This window comes from Odocoileus virginianus, chromosome 12 (genome assembly GCF_023699985.2).
Source record: "Odocoileus virginianus isolate 20LAN1187 ecotype Illinois chromosome 12, Ovbor_1.2, whole genome shotgun sequence".
In the NCBI taxonomy this organism is placed as follows: Eukaryota; Metazoa; Chordata; class Mammalia; order Artiodactyla; family Cervidae; genus Odocoileus; species Odocoileus virginianus.
Genome location: NC_069685.1, coordinates 17,164,973 through 17,188,720, shown reverse-complemented (window position 1 = coordinate 17,188,720; position 23,748 = coordinate 17,164,973). Strand labels below are relative to the sequence as shown.

The window sequence follows — 23,748 nt, the reverse complement described above, 5'->3', positions numbered from 1 at the left end:
GTGGGGAGGGAGGAGGGATAAATTAGGAGTATGGGATTAATATTAATAGATATACACTACTATGTAGAAAGTAAACCATAAGAACCTACTGTACACTACAGGGAACTATATTCAATATCTCATAATAACCTATGAAGGAAAAGCATCTGAAAAAGAATACATATATATATATATATATATATACATATATCTGAATCATTTTGTCATACACCAGAAACTAACACAATATTGTAAATCAGACACTTCAAAAAAAAAAATACTCCTGAAATGGAGCTCTAGTTAACCTTGTGGTACTACACACACACACACACAAAATCCCACAAGAAGCCTAAGATTTCTCTTATTGTCCTCTGGCATTTTCATTTTCCTACTCATTTTCATTATTTTCAGAGTAGAAAACAGACTGAAAAGAAAGAACTCAGTCTCAGGTGCCGATTCTTCAAAGCAGCCCTAGAACACAGAGGTTACGAGCACTTCACTTTGATAAGAGTCCTGTATTTCTTGTCCCTGATCTGGGATACTGGTAATAATTACCAGTAATACAGGTGGCCCCATGAAGTTACTGGGAAGACTGAATGACATCGTGCACAGAAGCCTGTACCACAGTGCTGGCCTGCAGAGAGCGCTCAGGAAACACTGGGCAAGATCAGCCCTCCGGCCAAACCTCAGACCATGCAGTTCGGCTCCTTCTTGATGAGCAACCTAGATCTACAGCAAGGAAAGCAGTTCCTGTCTGTCCATTTGGCACAGTGTACGGACTACAGTTCAAACGGCTTACAGAAGTTGGTGTTCTGTGTTAAAGTGTGCATAGCAGCACCAATGATTTTAGAAACAAATGAATCCCATGGACTGGTATCTGAATGTTCTGATTGTTATTCAGGTAGTCTCTCCTGGGGCTTCTCAGGTGGCGCTCGTGGTAAAGAACCCACCTGCTAAGGCAGGAGACATAAGAGATGTGGGTTTGATCCCTGGGTCAGATCCCCTGCAGGAGGGCATGGCAATCCACTCCAGTATTCTTGCCAGGAGAATCCCATGGACAGAGGAGCCTGGCAGGCTACAGTCCATAGGGTCATAGAGTTGGACACGCCTAAAGTGACTTGGCACCACCTCTCCATGACCCCAAATAATTAATCATTCACATTGGGCTTGAAAAAAAAAATTTCTGAGGAGGGACTTGATTTTGCACAAATGGTTCCTTCTCTTTTCTCCTGTGGTCTCTTACTTTTGAGGAGAAAAATCATATCCTTGCCATGAAATCACAAAACTCATTCGTTTTAAGGGGCAGCCTAAGTAGCATTTATAATCCTTCATTACCACGGGTTTAAATGGTTGTTGTTCAGCTGTGTGCAGCCTGGAACGATGCTTTGGCCTAATTTACATTGGCCATGAAAGCCTTGGAGTTAATAACAGTGTCAGTTTCATTTCACATGACACATGTCCTTTGCCATTTCTACTCGCCCTTTAAACAGAAGTTGTAGCTTCAGTACTTGGTACTGGCTGCCAAGGAGAGCAAGTCCCTGCCAGAACAATTTTAAAGCCATCTCAGGGATGCAAGAAGGGACACTCGAATCCTGGCACTTCTCCTACAGATTAAATGCACACGATCTGATCCCGCTTATGTTAACAAGCAAGAGAACCAAGCAACAGCAAACTACAGCTGAGCAGAAAAGATTGCACGCGGCTCCCGGCTGCTCGGAGGAACTGTCATCCTCGGGCTGAGCTAAGGACAGCGGTGACGTGGAATCTCAGCTATCCCTTTAAGGAATAGTCAGAGATGCCTGACTTGGGGAAGACGGTTTGGGAGCCCATGAAAACCACTATGATATGTGTAGGGCTACTGTGTGGAAGAGAGATTGACGTTGTACACTAGAAAAGGGATAATTAGGGCCAGGGGCCAGAGAGGTCAGGGAAACCCACTGGGGTCCAGCAGAAAGAACTTTCTAGTAACCAGAGCCCAATAGCTAACTCCATCGCACGCATCTGTTTGTCCAGACAGCTGCCCTTGTGGATAATGGTACGGCTCTCATCCATGGAGGTGTCCAAGAGGTTCAGTGTGCTATTGGAAGGGGAGGCTCAAACTGAAAGGGGTTATTTGATTTTTTAAAACTAATGACGGTGGTGAGATGTAATTCATGCTTCATAAAACGCACCCATTTAATGTCTACCATCCAGGGGTTTTCAGTTGTACAACCACAGCCACTAACTTTGGAAGCCTCAAAAGGAACTTCCCACAACCCGAATGTCTATCAACAGAGGGATGAGTAAACAAGACATGGTACATACAGACAACGGGCTGTTAAAAAAGAATGAAATAATGTCATTAGTAGCAACATGGGTGGCCCAGAGATTGTCACACCGAGTGAGATAAGTCAGACAGAGAAAGAGGTATATAATATGATGTCACTTACACATGAAATCCAAGCAAGTGATACAAACGAAAACTTATTTACAAAACAGAAATGGACTGACAGACTTAGAAAATGAACTTATGGTTACCAGAGGGGGAAGGTGAGGGGAAGGGATAGTTAGGGTGGTAGAGATTGCCATGTACACACCTCTATGTTTCAAATGGATAACCAGCGAGGACCTGCTGTATAGCACATGGAACTCTGCTCAAGGTTATGTGGCAGCCTGGATGGGAGGGGACTTTCAGGGAGAATGGATATATGTATGTGTATGGCTGAGTCCCTTTGCTGCCCAAGTGAAACTACCACAACCTGTTAATCAGCTATACTCCAATATAAAATGATAAAAAGGAACTTCCATGCTCAATAGCCATCAACTTTTGCTCCCCCAACCCCGGCTCCTAGCTCCAGGCAAGCACTGACGGGCGTTCTGTGTCTGGGGCTATAGAGAGGACTGTTCACACAAATGGAATCAACATCACACGGTCTTTAGTGACTGGCTCTTTGCATGTTTTCAGAGGTCCATCCAAGTTCTTGCCTGTGTCAGTATTTCATTCCTCTTGGCTATCAGCTGATAGGGACTCTGATTTTATAGGTTTTTTTTTCTAACACCCAGACCTCATGCCCTAGGTTTAGGATTTTACAGTCCTCCTTCCTTTCACATCATAAAAGGATTCCCTAATCTCTACAGTGCAAATTCAATTTGTACTATTACTTCCAGTGACACTATCCTTAATTTTCCAGAATGAGAGCTGAAGAACAGAAAAAGCCACAATAAAACAGCAACCACGAAGTGCAGTATTTCCGCAGCATGTCTACTCTTTGAAGCACTTTTCTATTTCTGGGTTTCAAGTAGTGAGCATGAGTAGCCCCCTGGCTGAGGACCCTCTGATATTCTAAGGGGGCCACCTTCTTTGGGGGCAGGATAAGACCTCTGAGGTGCCCTCTTCATTCTCGGGGCCCCACGGCACTGGCAGCTTGGGGTCCTACTCACATGTCATAGATACAGTTTGGAGTGAAGGAGTGATTTGCCTTGTGTCCCAAGGAGGCACAGTACTTGGATACGTGGTTGTAGGGCTCAGGCACATCAATGACCGTTTCCTCGTCAAGGGAGAGGGTGTTCCCATTGAGAGCCCAGTCCCTGCTGTCGACCTGCAGAAAACAAGAAAGTGAATATTGGAAACGAGCTTCCTGCCAGGAACTCAAAGGCCACTGAAGATATTAACTCATTTATCCCTAACCTCATGGTTTGAGTGCCATGTATATGGCAAAAGCCTAAGGCAGCAGCCCCCAACTTTTCTGGCAACGGGGACTGGTTTTGTGGAAGACAATCCTTCCATGGATCAGAGTGGGGGGATGGTTTCAGGATGATTCAAGTGTATTACATTTATTGTGCACTTTATTTCTGTCACTATTACATCAGCTCCATCTCAGATCATCAGGCAATAGATCCTGGAGGTTGGGGACCCCTGGCCTAAAGCATCCCTTGCACTTTGATGGTGCATACTCCACACACTGATGGTGGGAAGGGCATAAAGAGCAGAGCAGGGCAGCTCAACTTCCTATTTATTTTTAAAGTAATTAAATTAAACTAATTAATTAGTTGATTGATTTTTGGCTGTGCTGGGTCTTCGCTGCTGCCTGGGCTTTTCTCGAGTCGCAGTGAGCAGGGGGCTCTCCAGTTGGGGTGTGCAGGCTTCTCATTGCTGTGGCTTCTCTTTTTGCTGAGCACAGGCTCTCAGGCACGCGGACTTCAGTGGTTAGGCACATGGGCTCAGTAGTTGTGGCTCCTGCACTCTAAAGCACAGGCTCAGCAGCTGTGGCTCTCAGGCTTAGTTATTCTGTGGCATGTGAGAACTTCCCAGATCAGCGATAGAACCTATGTCTCCTGCATCGGCAAGTGGGTTCTTTACCCCTGAGCCACCAGAAAGTGAAAAGTGAAAGTGTTAGTTGCTCAGTCATGTCTGACTCTTTGCAATCCCGTGGAATGTAGCCCACCAGCCTCCTCTGTCCATGTGAATTTCCCAGGCAAGCATACTGGAATGGGTTGCCAATCCTTTCTCCAGGGGATCTTCCCCATCCAGGGATCAAACCTGGATCTCCTGCATTGCAGGCAGATTCTTTACCATCTGAGCCACAGGGAAGCCCATAAGCCACCAGAGAAGTCTTCAATTTACTATTAATTAACTTTCCCCATCTTATTTTATAAAAAAAGAATTTGGAAGGTATTTGGGTCATGGGGGCAGGTAGAGCCCTTATGAATAAGACCGGAGTTCTTATAAGAAAACTCTGAGTTCCCTCATCCCTCCCGCCATGTGTAGTTATAGCTAAAAAAGGGACATCAATGAAGCAGGAAGCCAGCTCTCACCAGACACTGAATCTGTTGGCACCCTGGTCTTTGACTTCCTGGCTTCTAGAACTGTGAGAAAGAAGTTTCTGTTGTTCATAAGCTACCTAATCTACAATGTCTTTGCTATAGCAGTCTGAGGTTGGCTGGAGAACGATATCTGAGCAATTTTATAAAAAAGCCTAGCCTTTTGTTCCTTTATATTCTTCCTGAACATTAAAGTAAAAGGACTAATGAGAAAATTAAGGGTGTCTGAAACAAAGCCCGTTAAACAGTCAAACTGAGTCCCCACTTCCACCTCACTCACCTCTTGGTGTGTAATTCGGACTCCATTGTAAAAAGACATAACAGTATTGGGTCCCGCAGCTACTTTTGAAAACAGTCCTTCTCCAGCACTGGAAATGAGAGATTCAGCAACATAAACCCTAAAAAGAAAAAATAAAAGGCAAATGATTCGTTTTAGTTTGATATATCATCCCTTACTAACCACCCAAATACCGTCATAGCTACAGAATCCAAAATGTCAGTTCATAGTAATCCAATGAGGCAGAAAGAAAAAGTGAAATACAGATTTTGGCACTGAAAACTGGAGAATGGTGTATACTTATGACTCTCATTGCTCTCTAATAAAGGGATTATTAGTATATATTCACAAAGTAACTCAGTGCTTAATATAAGGTTTTTAAAAATTTGCATGTTTTAATTAATGACAATTTCCACTGTCTTCTTGGACTATGCAAACATTTCCCAAGGCTAATTAAAGCTATACCCAAGGTTCTCAACCCTGAGATGAATCCTCTACATAAAAGAGTGACAAATAATTAATAAAAGATACTCAATAAGTACTTCCCAACAAAGGAGTTTATAACAGATTAGCTAACTCTGGCCCAAGGATCAAATCTAGCTGTTGCTTGTTTTTGTAAATAAAGTTTTATTGGGACACACCCACACCTATTTGTTCAGTATTATCTATGACTGCTTTGGCATCACAAAGGCTGACTTGAGTAGCTGCTGTAGAAACTCACAAAGCCTAAAATATTGACCATGTGGTCCTTTACAGAACAAGTTTGCCAAGCGCTGGTTTTAAGAAGATAGAACTCGTGATTACAGAACAGGATTTATTGAGAGAGTGAGTGCGAGCATGTTAAGTTGCTCAGTTGTCTCTGACTTCATGACCCCAAGGACTGTAGCCTGCCAGGCTCCTCTGTCCACAGGACTTCCCAGGCAAGAATAGTGGACTGGGTTGCCATTTCCTTCTCTAGGGGACCTTCCCGATCCAGGAATCGAACTCACATCTCCTATGGCTCCTGCATTGGCAGGCAGATTCTTTACCCCTGCACCACCTGGGAAGCCCCTTATTAGGAGAGTACCTGCCCCAATCACATAATTTCAGTTATTCCAGCCCCTGTGGTGGATAGCGAGTTTGGGGGAAATGGTCACTTGGGATTTCTGTTATGTAGATCTTCTGTTAATTTGATGGGCTGGAAGGCTGAATTACTGCTTCCACCTCCTGACTCTCTCCCTGGGACAGAGTTATTCTGATTCTTGGTCATGTGACTGCCCTTCAGCTTGCATGGAGGATAACGTCCCTGCCCAACTGACTTGGTTTTGGCTGAGTGATCTGCTTTGCCACTAGGCAGAAGTGACTGCAAGGCTAGGTCTCGGGTGTTAAGAATCATGGCAAGTCTCTGCCAGCTTCCTTGAGCTTCCATTCATCTCCACAAGGAGAAGATGCCCCAGGGGGCTGTTGTTTGCTTAGCCTGAGTCTTGGAATGAAGGCATGTGAGACAGACCGGAACCCAACTTGAATCTTGGAGCACAGCCTAGTCCAGCCGAGCAGAGTGGAACCCAGTCAAAAGTGGCTGAGCCTCAGCCAATCTACAGAAGTATGAGCACAGAAGGAAATATTTGCTTTCATAAATCGCTGGTAGTCTAAGGCTACTGTTATGTGGCATCATCACAACGACAGTAACACACAAAAAAAGATACATACAGTTAGGGGACTGTTGTGTTTGGGGGCTAACAAAGACCAAATCTTTCTCTCTGCAAACAGGCCAGAGTCTCATCTCAAGAAAGAGGCCATTCATTCATTGTGACATTGTAGTGTCAGCCCTGTCAGTTAAACCAGGGAAGAGGCCTTTTCTCAGACGCGGACAGAAGAGAAACTGAATAGAAGCCGTGATTACAGAGTGAGGCCAAGAGAAAGTCCACTGCAGATGGCACTCTTACCCACAGACAGGCCAGCCACTGGGGCACACGAAGCCCAGTCAAGAGACCCGAGAAAGCCATTCCAGGAATCCAGAGCTAGAGTTTAGCTAGCATGTCCAATGGAATGGGGCCTGACACTCTGGAACGGAGCTTAGAGAATTGTAATTTGTAAGCTGGAATGTTTTTATGCTTCTTACATTTTATTTATTCCTGTCTTCCCTTAGTGAATAAAGACATTATCTTGTGCTCCAGACCCTCTCAGCTGGGCTAAGTAAAGCAGCAGACATCTGGTCCTGCCTTGACTAGAGCTTTCAAGAGTGTGAAATGCTCCCGAGGGGCTAGGAGAGGCTGCCACGCCAAGAGCCCCAGGAAAGCGGACGCCTGGGCAGGGTATAACGGGCTGCCTGACCCTTCGTAGAAGCTTCACTCCGGGACCAACACACAGGCTGTTCTGTGCTTTACGGGCGGAGAAACTCTCTTACAGGGACAGATGCTGTATGACCAGGAAAACACTCTTTCTCAGAATACACATTTTTTTTTCTGCTAGGGAACTCGGCCTGAGTAGAGGGCCACCAAGGAGCAATAATTCCCACCAGAAGAGTTATTTAATCTCACATAAATGATGTCATTAAAACCACAGGGGAACAATTACCTCTCTGATTCATACGGGTCTGGAAGAAGAGCATTGGAAGAAATGCAAGATGAAGTTGACTTATCAAAGTGGTACACCGCACCTGAAAAGCAAACAAAAATTTCAGTACAGGCCCAGTGTCAGGGAAGTGCATCAGAAACATTTCTCTCTATCAATGGGACCTGCATAAGTTAAATAATGCAAAAGGTTACTCAAGTTAGACCAACTAGAATGAAATTCTTCAGTATAAATGGAGAGCTTTTTTTTTTAATAATAGTTTTTCATGATAAGAAAGTTTACTTATCCTGAGTAAATGTGCAAACACAATGAAATTCTTAGCTTCATTCTCCATCATATTCATTATGCATCTCTTGGTGACTATAATGACATTCATTATTTTTAGGAGAATTTATTATTGTGAATACATAAATCCCAACCCATTTTTTCACCTAGTAAAAGATACACATATGCGTTTTCTTTCTTTTGCAGAATATCCAAGTGGAAAAAAATACAGAGAGATACTCAGGAAAAAGTTAATCTAAAGTAATAATTTTTTATTACTCCTGAAATGCTTTCACTGTGTTCAGGAATATAATAATGAAGATGGATACCATTTTACAAAGCATAATTTACTTTAGCTCTTTCATTCTTTAACTATCTGGAATTACATGAGTGACCTACACCTAATCATCATCCAACCCATTGGTAGAACTCATGTTATACTTCCAATATCATTTCTGATTTGAGAATCTTAAGTGTAACAAATATTGTCATAACATCAAATATTCTTATACTAGGGGATTAAAATCTGTTGTTTCATTTGTTGAACTTTGTGATTCTGAATTGAGTTGCTAAAAGATATTTTTAGGTTATTATTGAATACAGCAATTGGATGCTTAGTAGATGGCATGGGTACCAGGTGATGATGTTAATTCTAATTAAAATATGTGATAGGATGAAATAGTTGCTGGCTGGCTAGATAACAAGCTTCTTACAAGCAGGTTTACACCAGTAATTACAGACTGCTGTGCAAAATATAAATGGATAGTTTTCAGATTTATTCTGGAGTTTTGTTATCAGGTCTTCACAGCCATCAGGAGTATCTCTTAAAATTCCATTTTTGCTTTTGAATTCTCTTTATTCACATGATTTAAAAGCTGCTTGTGTAATTAAAATTTTTAACTGAGAAAAAGCTTTGTCATGAAAACTTGAGATCTCTCTCTGGTTGGATAAGATTGGATAATAGTTTTAAATTTTCCTTGTGGTTTTTTTCACACTAGACACAGTCTGTAGAATCAAACCACCCACCCTTGGCAATTGTCTCCTTCACCAAAAATAAACACTCAGCCTCACCAGAATTAAGAACAGACTGCTTTTGATAAAGCATTAACAAAGTCATCTTATTTCTATTAAAGTGGTTCAGAAACCAATTAGTACTTTATTCCAGAAACGAAGACACACAGCCACTCTAGAATTAATGTTAGTTCTCTGCAAAGAATCAGCCTCCAAGAACCCTCCAAGAGCATGAGGAAGATATATGGTGTTCCAAAGGCTAATAAGTAACAAGTTTACTCCTGAAAAGTCAATTATTTTAGGCACTAAGGCATCATAAATTATCCATTAAGCAGTTCCTAAGTAGTTACCAATGGTTACCAGGTTCTCATTCTTTCTTTCTTTTAATACCATCAAAACCCAAATTAATGTCTCAGACGAAAAGTCTGAGATCAGTCCATGTCACAATCCAGATCAGCCCGTGTCACAGACCATTTGAGTATTTTGAAGAGAGAGAATTTAATACAGGGAACTGGTTACATAGAAGATGGAAGAGCTGAGGAGCCAAAGAAGGCAATGAAGAGCCCAAAACTGCCAAGAGCAGAAAGCCATAACCCTGAGTCACAGGAGCAGCGTTACTCACTCAATCGTGTCTGACTCTTTGTGACCCCATGGACTGTAACCTGGCAGGCTCCTCTGCCCATGGGATTCTCCAGGCAAGAATACTGGAGTGGGTTGCCATGCCCTTCTTCAGATCTTCCCTACCCAGGGATCGAACCCAGGTCTCCAGCATTGGCAGGCAGATTCTTTACCATCTGAGCCACAGAACCATCCCTGGACCTCTGGACCTGGGGGAGCCCAGGGAAGCTGGACCCGTGGGGAACCGTCCTGTTAAGAGATGGAATCAGGAGACAGGCCCCTGCTGGGGACTCTATGGGACACACAGAGGGCTTCTCCCTGCTCCTGTCCTTGGCCTGTGGCCAAACCCAGACAGAAGTCGGAGGCACAGAGCCTGGGAAATGCACCAGGGAAGGGGTAGACACCCCAGCCTGCAATAAAGCAGAGCAGGGAAGGCTGAGAACCAGCACATGACCGATTAAAGGAAGTTCAAGCAAGAAAAAAAAAAAACAAAAAACCCCACACTTCCAAACCAAACATTTCTGTGGAATACACATCCTATTGTGCAGAAATTCTCCTAAGAACTCCCATCTCCTTTCCTTAGACTAAAACGTTCCTCACAAATGTGCTAAGTGCCAACTCTACACATAAAACACCATGCTAGGGGCTCTGCAGATACAAGCAGGAGTCATATCACATCTCTTCCTGCTTTCAAGGAGTCACGGTGTCTTCTCCAACGCTGACCATCCCTCCCGCTGCTCCCTTAGACAGGCCTGTGCTCCAGGCCAACTGAAGGTACCCTCTCCTCCCTCTATTCCCCTGTCATTGCTACTATGACCTGGGACTGCAGTTCATCCATTCAACTGACAAACGTTACTTCTAAGAGCGGAGCCAAGCCATAAGGATGGAACAGGAAAGGATTTCCCTTTCCCTTGCAGTCCAGTGGTTGGAACTCTGCACTTTCACTGCCAAAGGTCCAGGTTCAACCCCTGGTTGGGGAACTAAGATCCTGTAAGCTGCAAGGCACGGCCAAAAAAATAAAAATTAATAAGGACTTACTGTATATTGCAGGGAACTCTACTCAATACTCTAATGGCCTATATGGCAAAACAATCTAAAAAAGGGTGGATATATGTGTGGGCATAACTGATTCACTTTGTTGTACACCTGAAACTAACACAACATTGTAAATCAACTATACTCTGATAAACATTTAAAGAATTAAATTTAAAAAATGCAACTTCTGATTTAATAGTCCTGAAGGAGGCCTGACAACCTGCATTTCTAAGAAACATTCAAGTGATGCTGATAATTGCACTAAAAAAGAGACAGAATAGGCATTAGCCAGGAAATGGAATTGCTATGTAAAGAGGCGAAAAAATGAGGAGAGAAGAAATTCCAGGCAGAGGCACAAGAAAACTCAGCAAGAAGTGTGGAGAGAGAGAAGCAGTTTGTTGGTCCAAGAGCACAGAGAGAAAGGAGCAGGCGGTGAGGAGGGTTTCAGGTGAGACACTCGCATTCTGCTTCCTCCTCCCCCAACCACTGGGCCAGAAGCCACATGACCCCGAAAGCCCTCATCTGTCAGCCAGTCAGGGGTTCAGCACTTGTAACTGGAAGAGGAAGGAGACAGAAACAAAAGGGGCGGAACACAGAGCAAAGACTGGGCCTGGTTCCTCCCAGTCACCCAGAGCAACTATGCTTTCCGATCCCTTTGAGACCCAAATTGTTCAACCTAGCCTTAAAAGAACTGAGGCCTGCTGGAATCTTGCCAATAAATCCACCCCTCCTTTTCTGGTCTTAAGTGAATTTGAAGAGGGTGCTTGCTATTTGCATCCAGGAGTTCTAAGAAAAACCATAATTCCCCTGAGACTGATCACTCTCACTTTCCAAAATGTGTTTCATACTTACACCAAGAAAAGTGTAATAACCACAATAACTTTCCTGATGGGGCTTTATGATAGGTGCCAATATCTGTATTGTATCATGAAGAAACAGGTTCTAAAAGGGTAAGTAACCTGCCCCAACCCATAATACAGTAAATGTTGGAGCCAAGACTCCAACGAGGTGACTCTCAAGTTCAAGACTCTTGCCACTAAAAGTGTTGCCATTTCTGAAGTTTTAAAATCTGCATCACCAACTGGGATCTTCCCCTGGCCAGAGTCTCCTCATTTCTGAACATTGTAACACTGTCTCCTATTGAAATGGACATGAAGAGTGCAGATACCAGAGTTTAAAGTTCAAAGATTACTGTTACACTTAAAAAAAAAAAAACTTCATTGTGGAATGACTTTAAATTTACAGAAAAGTTGCAAACATAGTACAGAGAACTCCTGATGCCCCTCACTGTTTCTCCTAATGTTAATTTCTTATGTTACATGGTGCATTTGTCCAAATTAAGAAACCAGCATAGCGTTACTATTGAGTGAACTCCAGGCTTTATTCAGATTTCACCAGTTTTTCCACGAATGTCCTTTTTCTGTTCCAGGATCCAATCCAGACTCCCATGCTGCATTTAAAATGCCTCAATTTTTAACTTAAAAAAACAAAAACGGAGACATTTATAACAACCCAAGTTGGAGCTAAATGCAAAGTGCTAGGTTTCCTATTTTTGAACAACCACCCTTTGGAGAATCTCCTTCCAATCCAAAGAGCTAAATATTATCTAGGCCTAGCAATGCCTAGATGCACTATCTTTTTTACTTTATTCTTCTTATACCTTAACTTAGATTGGAAATACATATATGTTGGGAAGATCCCCTGGAGAAGGAAATAGCAACCCTCTCCAGTATTCTTGCCTGGAAAATCCCATGGACAGGGGAGTCTGGTGGGCTACAGTCCATGGGGTCACAAAGAATCAGACACGACTGAGCACTTCACTTTTTCATACATTGTTTTCAAGGAACCAGACCAATTTAGCTTTCTTAATATTGTGCCACTCAGAATACAAAACCTTGATTTTTTTCGTTGTATATTTTCCAGATTTTCTACAGTAAATAATTCTGTAATAAGAAAAAAGTTTGGTGCCATCCGGTACTTCTAAAAGGAAACAGGACTTTTTCTAACATGCAGACCAACAGGCTCATTTGTGCATTGAGTATGTCTTCCAAGACGATGCTAGACGTTCCCCTCCTTCCGCTCGCATCGCTCAGCCTGTGAGATCTTAGCCAGTCAGGGGTTGAACCCATGCTCGCTGCAGTGGAAGCGTGGCGTCTTAACCACAGATCACCAGGAAAGTCTCGATATTAGACTTTGAAAAGAGGCCAGGTACCAATGTGCATTTATCTTTCCCAATTGGAACTCAGGTTGATTCAGCATTACAACTTGGCGATCTACCTAACTTGATTCTTTATCAATTCAATCATTAAACTGTAGGGGTTTTTTCCCCCGAGATATAATATTTAAAACTGATTAAATTACCGCTGTCATTTTTTCACCCCTCTGTGCACTAGAATTAGACAGCTATGCCCTTGTCAGGTGACTTTCCAGCATCTGCTACTAAAGTGCCTGGTGTATCGTTCCCTGTTTCACTGATGGCTTGGCCGTGTGACTTGCTTTGACCAATGACAAGTGGGTGAAAGGGACTTTGTGTCAGTTACACACTGAGGCTGCAAGAGGCATCGCAGGTGTCTGCTCAGTCTCTGGCTTCCTGTGGTCGCCTGAGAAAACGGATCGAAAGGCCCAGAGCTAAGGCCCAGCACAGGCTCTGAGCTGACTAGGGCTTCCCGAGCGTTAGAGAATGCTGGTTCAGTGTTAAAGAATCTGCCTGCCAACCAGTAGGAGACGCTGGTTTGATCCCTGGGTTGGGAAGATCCCCTGGAGAAGGGAATGGCTACTGATCCAGTATTCTTGCCTGGGAAAACCCATGGACAGAAGGGCCTGGTGGACTACAGTCTACAGGGTCGCAAAGAGTTGGACATGACTTAGTGACTAAACCATCATCACCACCACCGACCTAACTAGATGCCTTGAGTCCCATCTGGCCTGGCCATGCCCCACCTGGACCAGTTGAATACAGCTGCTTATCAGACCTGTGTTTGATGTTGTAAACCCCTGAGGTACTGAGGTGTCTCATAAGCAGCCAAGCTGATACACCAGACAAGACAAGGAAACTAACTTCTCCCCAGTAAGCCCTAGCAACCTGTTTTGGAATTAAAGCAACTCATCTGAAGCAGATTCAACTTACTTCCAGGCATCAGTTCAAAGTGAGGCCTTCCTTCTTCAGTGGACAGAAGAGTAGCCAGCTTCCCTTCTATCATCTCTCCATCGATGAATTTTCCATACAGGGCAGTCCTTTCATCAGGGTATACGTAGGCTATCTTCTCTCCCGTCATCTCCCCATCTTCATTTACTTCTCCTACAAGGCTGCCTCCATCCTGATGGGACAAACCCAAAACCAGAAAATATTATATTATAGTATTTATCTATATGACACGACCAGTATTCTTGGGCTTCCCTGGTGGCTTAGCTGGTAAAGAATCTGTCTGCAATGTGGGAGACCTGCGTTTGATCCTTGGGTTGGGAAGATCCCCTGGAGAGTGGCTACCCACTCCAGTATCCTGGCCTGGAGAATTCCATGGACTGTATAGTCCATGGGGTCCCAAAGAATCAGACACAACTGAGCGACTTTAACACACTCACTCATAATGACACAAGTTCAAGATATTTCTCTTGTGCACGCCCACTGTTAGTAGCACTAATATGGATGATAACAGATTAAGAACTCAGCTTTTCACATGAGCACAAAAAGCATGAGGCATATCATCCCTCCCCACCCAGTCCCCTATAGGCTATATGCACAGAGAGTGTATAAACCTGATTTACAGAGTCAGAGATGGAGCTGTACTTTATAATCCTGGACAAGTTACTGATACTGTCTAACTTGATTTCTTATCTAAGAAACAAACACACTGTATTTGTGCGTGCATGTGTCCTCAGTCCTTTCAGTCGTGTCCAACTCTTTGCGACCCCATGGACTGCAGCCCACCAGGCTCCTCTGTCCATGGGATTCTCTAGGCAAGTGTACTGGAGTGGGTTGCCATGTCCTCCTCCAGATCTTTCCCACTCAGGGACGGAACCTATGTCTCCTGCGTTGCAGGTGGACTCTTGACTCACTGAGCCGCCCCTTTGTAATAGGTCATAAACATTGAAAGGAAATATAACAAGGGTTACTCTGAGCCAATATCAAATGTGATGAGGGTCTGCAGCAAAACAGTCTTACTCACTATTCTTAGAAATTTGTTTTTCTAATATTGAATTCTGAATTTTTGGTCTATTAAGAAAATCTTTAGTTCAAAGATACTTAAGAATTAGTTTAGCGTACGTGAGTAGAGAGTTGTCTGTGGTTTTGCAAGGAATAAACAAAAGAACTTTGAGATACTGTCTTTCTGAGAGTCCCATACCACGGTTTATTTTTTTGAGCTAGAATGCGAAGTGAAAAAAGAACAACCAAATTCTCCTCCTTTGCCCGTCACTTCTCTCTTCCCACTCTTCTTTATTTACTGCTCCCTTCTGCCTCCTTCCAGGAGAGGAGCCAGCTGTGCTTCCTGTTTTACTGTCACTTGCTTCACTCCCAAGGGTCCTTAAATGCTTTAGGGCAGAGGCTATCGTAGAATTCTGCATCCTGGTACCAGTGCTAGGGACACAGGAGGTGATGTAAAAACTTTGCAAATTGAATTGGGACACTAAAAATAAACTAATAGTTAATTATTATTAAATTATATAAATTAAATATTATTATATATTATTAAATAAAAAGTTAATATTTAAAAACCTAACCTAGGGTACAAGATATGTTTCCTTTTTTTTTCTTCCCATCTAGGAGATCCTCATGGTATAAATGGAAATCTCAGACTTTTGTGGATTTGACCTGAGACTAGTAAGGCCATGACATCTTCTAAAAGCTTGGTCATTTCCTCAACTGAAAGGTTCTAGAAGCAGCTACTCAGAGTCAGTGATGTGGGATGACTTCTGAGTGATTTCAAATGTGGTTTACAGAGAAGGAGCAGGAAGAAATAACCACCAGGTATAGAATCTCCACAGTTCACTGGAGTCTAATGGCTCTTTGGAGAAAAAACAGTTATAAATTTAAAAATGAATCACAGCACTTTCATAGAAAGAAAAATACCTGGAAGCATTTTTCCCAGATAGAAAGGATGTTAGGGTTGTATTATTGCTCTTCCTTCCTCCCGAGTTAATTCTTAACGACCTAGCCTGAACAGAGACGCATATTCTGCAAGATCTGCCTTCAGACTTCCAGCGACGATGACAGCTGAGTGGCGTCAGGACACTTGTGCTCCTCACATACCGTAACTAACTAAACCATCAAGATGACTATTTATTCAGCATTCTCTCTTTCTAAGGTCTCAGGTTTTCTTCCCCCTTACGTGCTTTAAACTTCCTTTTGTGGGCAAGTGATTTTATTTGTCTAGAATGATAAAGCAGATTTTTCTTTTATTTTAGAAAGGAGTTGGTGGTTTTAGTTGCTAAATCGTGTCTGACTTCACGACCCCATGGGCTGTAGCCCTCCAGGCTCCTCTGTCCATGGGATTCTCCAGGCAAGAATGCTGGAGTGGAATGCCATTTCCTTCTCCAGGGGATCTTCCCAACCCATGGATTGAATCGGGTCTCCTGCATTGCAGGCAGATTCTTACCAACTGAGCTACCAGGGAAAGGAGTTATGAGTTTTTAATTAAAACTCTCTATCACTGTTCCAAGGTAAACTTTTGACAGAAATAAACTACCCTTAGAATGAGCTTACAAATCCTGGATGGAGAATCATTATTTTTTGCCTCGCTTTGTTCCTACTTTAACCTCACGTCACAGACACTTCCCTGTTGGCTGTACCAGGGGGAGCAGAGGGAAAACTGATCCCCTTTCTCCTCTGCTCAGCAGCTCCTCCTATGGGAAGAGGAATCGGAAGAGGAATCCTTCACTTGATCGGTGAGACGGCAGGATCTGACACCCATCTCTACCAGATGGGGGTTAACAGGATAAAGTCTGCTGCTCTCACATGTTCTGCATTTTCGCTCACCTGTTCTGAGAATTGGCAGCGCCCATGGGCTGCACCTGCTCCCCTCTCATCCTCTCTTCTCCTTGGGGAAGCTCCCCCAGGCAGCCCTACTCCCCAAGGGAAACCTGAAGCTTTCTAGCTGCTCTGTGGGCACCTGGCCCATCTGTTTAGTTCAGAGGGGCAGAAGTAGAAACCCATGACACCTCTGCATTCTAACTCTGCCATAAGGAAGTCCCGATCCCTGACACCTATGTCCATTTCTTAACTGCTCAGTTGAGTCCGACTCTTTGTGACCTTAGGAACTGTAGCCCACCAGGCTCCTCTGTCCATGGAATTCTCCAGGTAGGAATACTGGAGTGGGCTGCTATTCCTTTCTCCAGGGGATCTTCCCAGCCCAGGAATTGAACCTGGGTCACTTGCATTGCAGGTGAATTCTTTACTCCAGGCTCCTCTGTCCATGGAATTCTCCAGGTAGGAATACTGGAGTGGGCTGCCATACACAGGGACTGAATCCGGATCTCCTGCATTGCAGGCAGGCTGTTTACTGTCTGAGACATCAGGGAAGCCCGCTTCTTAATTGATTCTCAACCCGGAGATCAGAGCAGTGGGATGTGATCACCAGCCTCACGCCTGGCCCCAGTGCCAACAGATACTATACACAAAATGTCATCAACCAAGTTAATTTTGACAGCTTGTAACTCCCCAGTGCTTCTTCCTTCCTGAGGTGGAGTCCTCTCTCGGTGTTTAAAAGGACACTAATTAAAGCTGAAGGCTAAAATGCACCTGTGCATTTTAGGTTTCAAACTGCAACTGCATTGAGTGAATCAGATCAATTTACCTTAGTGCAGCTTTGATATCCTCTAGGGACTTAAATTGATCATAGTTACAAGTAAAATTACAGGGAGTGGGAGAATCTTGTAATTCATTGCATTTCCTTCATTTCAACCCCCAGGAGGAATTCCACTTTCCCTGATTTCAAGATTCACTGTGCTATGGGCAGCTCCCTAGCACAGGGCAGTAGGAAGCTTATCCTGCCTAGTGACAAAGCGACAGAAGTTTCAGCTTCCTAATCTGGTAAATACCTCCACCTCTTCTCCCTCTGTAACAGAAATTTCTGAGCTATTGCAGATCCTACCAAGAGAATGTGTAAATGCTTTAACAATAATTTAAAAAAATGTTTCACAATTTTTTTCTTTGGCTAGAGTATAACTTATTTTTCAGCAACAATAATGTGTAAGTAGATTTTGCTGGTATTACTTTTCTTGTTATACATATAATAGAGACTTTGTTTTTACTGATACTTTTAAATCATAAAAGGATAGGATTAAGAGTAAGAAAAAACATATTTTGACTTAAGCTCTGGACAAAATAAAATATTAGATAAAATATTTTTGCAGGTCCATTTTCTGAAACATTTTCTGGAAATTCACTAAGAACAGATGGGGTATTTGAAATGCAAACAAAAATTACAACATTAATTCCCAGCCATGGGTTTTTGCTGCATCTTTCTGCTGTAGTCAACTCCAGAAAGATCGTAAATGTTATCAAATATTCAAAGGCTAGTTAATTTTAATCACCTTGATTTAAGCAATATAAACCAAAAAATGGGGAGGGGGATTGGAAAGTCAAGTAACAATAGTGTAGTATGTCCAAAAAGATGTGAAATTGCTGGAATCATTCTTACCTATGAGAGAGAATAAAATTAATCGCAACAATGAAACATTCTAACATTCTTTCTATATCCCAAAGAAATATTTTTAAAAATCAATGTATTTTTGTTTTTATTGGTGGTACGATCAAGCCAGTTTGTCTCAGTTTGGTTTTCTTTTACTTTTTTAAAAGATATTTATTTAGCTGCACCAGGTCTTAGTTGTGGCATGTAGAATCAGACCCAGGCTCCCTACATCGGGAGCATGAAGTCTTGGCCACTCAACCACCAGGGAAGTCTACTCCATTTTGTTTTAATCGTGACTAATCAATTCTTTCCAAAGCAACCCTGAAGAGGAATTGACAGCAGATCGGAGGACAATTTAAGTCAACGGTTTCACAGTGAGAGGACAACTCCCTTAAGTTGTTGACTTCAGCTACTGACTCTCAAGTTTGCACAGTCTCACGTTTTCTAACATAGAGAATACATTTATTCTTCATTGGGAAGACTCAAAGCCTTGTCTTAAAACATGCTATTTTTCAGCGAATTGAGCAGTGACAAGACTTACTGGGTAGTATATCCAGCACACTCCATGCCGAATGTTATCTTTATATTGTCCCTTGAAGATGAGTCTCCCATCTGTGTCGTACTCCTGGGCCGGTCCATTCAGCTCTCCGTCTACATACGTGCCCTGGAGAACGCCTCCGTCCTCGTAAGTGTAAACTCCCTGCCCCTGCAGGGCATCGTCCACGTAATATCCCTCCAGGGTGCTGTGAGGGAAGGGAGAGCAAAAGAGGAGCGTGAGACCGCGACTCAACTCTCCTGAAAGACAGGATCGTATCATGCCCACCTCTGTTCCAATGCCCGCCTGTATTCAGTACATCCTCCTGAGTTCTCTGAGACTGCTAGGAAAAAATACTCCTGAGATATGGGTAGGATTAGAAACAGAGGAAGATTTAATTCCTAATCTCCTAGCTCCTATTAAATCCAGTTTCTCTACTGAAAGAAATACAAGAGAAAGAAACCACAAGTGGAAACAGAATAAGCCTCATCTAAGTTATGTTTCCTGGGGCTTCCCTGGGGGCTCAGATGGTAAAGAATCCACCTGCAATGCAGGAGACCTGGGTTTGATTCCTGGGTTGGGAAGATCCGCTGGAGGAATGCATGGGAACCCACTCCAGTATCTTGCCTGGAGAATCCCCTTGGACAGAGGAGCCTGGTGGGCTACAGTCCGTGGGGTCACAAAAAATTGGATACCACTGAGTGACTAAGCACACATGTTTCCAAGGCTAGATGCTGACCAATACCAGGCAACAGAAATGCTGGTGTTACCCTTTCCACACATAAAACACTCCTGCTTAATTTCCCTCAAGAGTGGTCCAGAATTCACTGGGAGTTCTCAAAGGTCTTTAGATGGCTTGTATAGAGTGGTCTCTAATAAAACAGATGTGGTTTAGAACGTGTAGATGTCTACCTATTTGTTTTACACTATTAATGCATTATTTACTGGTGACAACCACAATTAGTATCCAATCAAAAGTATCCCCTTCCATCTCTTTGGAAGATATATGGGAAGGTACTTGTGTATGTGTGTGTGTCTATGTCTATGTGTGATCATGAGCAATGGGGGTAAAGTATGGAAGATGGCAGGCTAAACCTGACTAATATCATTTGTTGTTGTTGTTTAGTCACTTTAGCCATGTCCAACTCTTTTGAGACCCCATATACTGTAGCTTGCCAGGTTCCTCTGTCCATGGGATTCTCGAGGCAAGAATACTGGAGTGGGTTGCCATCTTGTTCTCCAGGGGATCTTCCTGATCCAGAGATCAAACCCAGTTCTTTGAGTCTCCTGCATTGTAGGTGGATTCATTAGTAGCCTGATAGAAAGTTTGAGATCCATAGTCCCAAAACTGAAGAAAGCTCACAGGGGTGTTTATGTTGATTTTATAAGAACCTTTTTTTCTCTCCTCATAAAACACTTTTTGGATTTCATAACATATTTTGAGTGTCAGCCTTGCAAAGGCCATTATGCAATGAAGCTAACTTTATCCAAAAATTCCTTTATGAACAGAAATTTGGAATAAAGGGAAAGACCAGCTCAAATTATTATTATTTTTTACAATTAAAACATAAGATGGTTAGCAACAAAAGTTTGATTATTTTAACACACACAGATAATATTCATTCATTAATTCAACTAACAGATATTTATAGGATGCCTTCAAGTAGTGAGCACAGCTGTATGAAGATCTAGGAAGCATTATGAACAAGACAACCACAAAACCAGGAGACAGGTACTGGGGACAGGTGGGAGCCACGGGGATGGATGTGGCTGCACCCGACTCTACCTGGAAGAGTCTTATCTTGCTGTTAATGAATGACAGACTGATCTGTAATTATTAAAAGAAAAGCACAGTTGAAATAACGATACCCTCTGATTACAATGTAATTAGACTATTTGTAGTCTCCCAAAGAGATAAATCATTCTCTTTCAGTTTTGTTTGTATGATCAGTGATAAATAGGCCTAGTAAATTCATGTAGAGACGAGGGTGTACTTCAGCATAGCCCTTGCATCAGTAATCAAAATTCTAAATTAGTGAGGTTGGAATTAATGAGATTACACTGTCATTAGATTCCCACCATGAAAAAAAAAAAAAAGAACAACCTTGGTGAAGGATAACCAATCAACTGATATAATGATGCAACAGATAGGACAAAAAACTATTTAATTATCCATCTTGACTTGGGGAATTACCAGGTAAAATACAGGATGCTCAGTGTAGTTTCAGATAAATAACAAATAACTTTTTTTAGCATAATTATGTCCCAAATATTGAACAGGACATAATTACACTAAAACATTTTTTGTTGCTTATCTATGTGTGTACGTGTGTGCGTGTTCAGTTATGTTTGACTCTTTGCGACCCCATGGATTGTAGCCTGCCAGGCTCCTCTGCCCATGGAATATTCTAGGCAAGAGTTTTGGGATGGGTTGCCATTTCCTACTCCAGGGGATCTTCCTAACCCAGGGATTGAACCCAGGTCTCCTGTCTTGCAGGCATATTCTTTACCACTGAGCCACTTGGAATACCATTTTAACTGGGTGGCCTGGATTTTTATTTGCTAAACCTGGCAACCCTATGGACTGAATTCTCTGTCCATTCTCAGTCAGACATTCAAAATGTTACTGTGTGTTTGGGCAGAACTATCCCCTGACAGACTAGTCTGCCAATATTTCTTAGGTTTATGATGAAATCTACAAGGCATGGGTCTCAAGAATCAGTTAAACAATCATGTGGATTTGCACATATTTCCCCCAGTCATATCAGTAACTTGTCTCCCCCTCCCTTACAGCAGAGCCCACCCTTATTAGTATCATAATCCCAAGAACAAACGGCTATTTCCTGTAGCTCAATAAACCTAAGATTCCCAAATGCAAAGTCTTGAGACTTCGGAGAGCAAAAGTTACTGCATTGTTTTCCAGCCCCCGACTGAGGAAGCAGCTTAGCTTCCCTGGTAAATTTTTTTGGTAACTTGGATGGAATCTGATAACAAAAAAGGGACATGTTATCATATGAACTGTGATCTCCAAGGCAATAAAAACTGATAAGTCTCTGAAATCCTCTGTCACTGAGGAAATAAAAAACTTCTTAGTCTGGTGTTAAAGGCACCACTTCTTTCTCTAACTTTTCCTCCCGAAAAGGTTGGCAAACCGTAGCTGGCTGCCTGTTTTTGTAAATACAGTTTTACTGGAACACGGCCACGAACATTCCTTTCCGTATCCTCTGTGGCTGCTTTCATATCACAGCAGCAGAGTTGAATAGTTGCAACGGAGGCCATATGTGGCCCCCAAAGTCTAAAATATTTACTATCTCCCCCTGGGCAAGAAAGGTTTGCCCAACTTCTGCTCTAGAACCCCCTGGTTACATTAGTTTATTCACTGGCCTCAAGCACACCTCTATGTATCTTAGCTTCTATACTGGGTTTTCCCTGGTTCTTGCCTTGAAACATACGTAACTAAACTTTTTAAACTCCTGAGGATGACTTCAGGGGGAAAAAAAAAAAGTTGTGGGTCACATTTGCCTTTTAATCATTCAAAACAAAAATAAGTTTGGGAAAAAGAATGAATATTCTCCAACCTCTGGTCTTTTTCTATTTAAAAAAGAAATCAGCTATGAGAAAACGGCATTATGTTGTACTTGATTGTTAGTACCTGGTCATATTTGAGAAGTAGCTATGGAGGGAAAACTTTCTTATCTTTCTTGCTGAAATGGCATGGGGAGTTATACTATAGAGAAGGGTGCTCATCACTGGCCTCCCTGGAGCTTCCCCTTCACCCACATGCAGCCCTGCTTCCAAAGGAGGCTATCTTGACCTCTGCAACCACAGTCACCGAAGCCTAGTCTTCAACTAGTACAGGATGTGCCACATCTTTATCCATGATCAGCTTATGGGTCCTAGTTCTCTAAATAGATTGTAAGCCCTTTACAGGAACAAATTAGGCATTATGTATTTTTCCCCTCACATATAAACACAGCATATCTTCAAGCGGTATTTCCTAAATGAAAGAGTGGAACTGGGAAATGGGATAATCTTGCTCTGAGAAGAGAAAATTGAGAAGGAACATAACCATGTTAAGAGTATTTCTCAAGCGCAGGGAGAATTTTTTATATGAAGTGTATGTGCATTTAAAAAAGAAATCAACTATGAGAAAATGGCATTATCTTGTAGCCACTCAATTGCAAGTGAGGAAAGTTTCTTAAACTCTGTGCTTTATATTTCTCCATTCGTAAACTGCAGCTACTAATGAGGCTATTCAGGATTACAAGGTTTAATACATAGCAAGTGCTTAGAAGATGTTAGGACATAACGACTGCTCGAATAACAACTATTATTATTAAGCATGCACTTTCATGTATATGATGGTGAGCTTTTTGCTGAGAAACTTAGCTTAAAACAGCAGCACCGGGGAACTGGTTATAGACTCTGGAGTAGACAGTCAAAGAAATTAACAACACTGCTCTAAATTTACCTTAAAAAAACCAGCTAGAAAGATTCCTCTCTGAGGGAAGGATGGAATAAATGCTTCTTTAAGTGAAAAAAGTAAAACATAGTCATTGTAAAATGAACAAACAAGTAAACATAAAGCAAATCAAACACTACAAAGATGTGGAAAGCAGAAACTCCCTGGACTCTTGCTCAGTTCGGCATACATCATTTAAGACTTTTCTCCATTAATACCTTATGCATTTTCCAACCTCGCGTGGTTGCTGTTTTAGCAAAAACTGGGATCATACCACACCCAATGTTCTTGACTTGTATTTTCTTAAAATTTCTTTCAACACTTGGCCGATATTTTAGTATGTTAAGAAGCTACAAAAAATGGTTTGATTTTTCCAGTACGAGCACTTGAATCAAATAACTTGAAAACATGGAAAAAATGTAAAAATCAATTTTAATTAGATTTCTTTCTTCCCATATACACACAGGCCATTTTTATCTGTTTTATCAAAGCTCTTGTACTTAACTTTCCAGTAACCTAACTTGGAAAGAAATGAAAAAAATTTATAGTTGTTTACCTAGGCAGATACATCTGCAATCTATTCAAC

At 42.3% G+C, this 23,748-nt stretch overlaps 1 protein-coding gene across 3 annotated transcripts in view; it reads right to left on the bottom strand.

The window, feature by feature from the left end:
* Window positions 1-23,748, bottom strand: part of SETD7 (SET domain containing 7, histone lysine methyltransferase) — a 52,390-nt gene that overhangs the window by 7,934 nt on the left and 20,708 nt on the right. For all 3 annotated transcript variants that reach the window (XM_070474836.1, XM_070474837.1, XM_070474838.1), the window contains exons 4-8: window positions 18,707-18,908; window positions 13,665-13,854; window positions 7,613-7,694; window positions 5,060-5,177; window positions 3,400-3,557 (exon numbers count right to left, since the gene is read on the bottom strand). In XM_070474836.1, coding sequence (XP_070330937.1) covers window positions 3,400-3,557; window positions 5,060-5,177; window positions 7,613-7,694; window positions 13,665-13,854; window positions 18,707-18,908 — 750 coding nt within the window. The remainder of the gene's footprint in view (window positions 1-3,399; window positions 3,558-5,059; window positions 5,178-7,612; window positions 7,695-13,664; window positions 13,855-18,706; window positions 18,909-23,748) is intronic.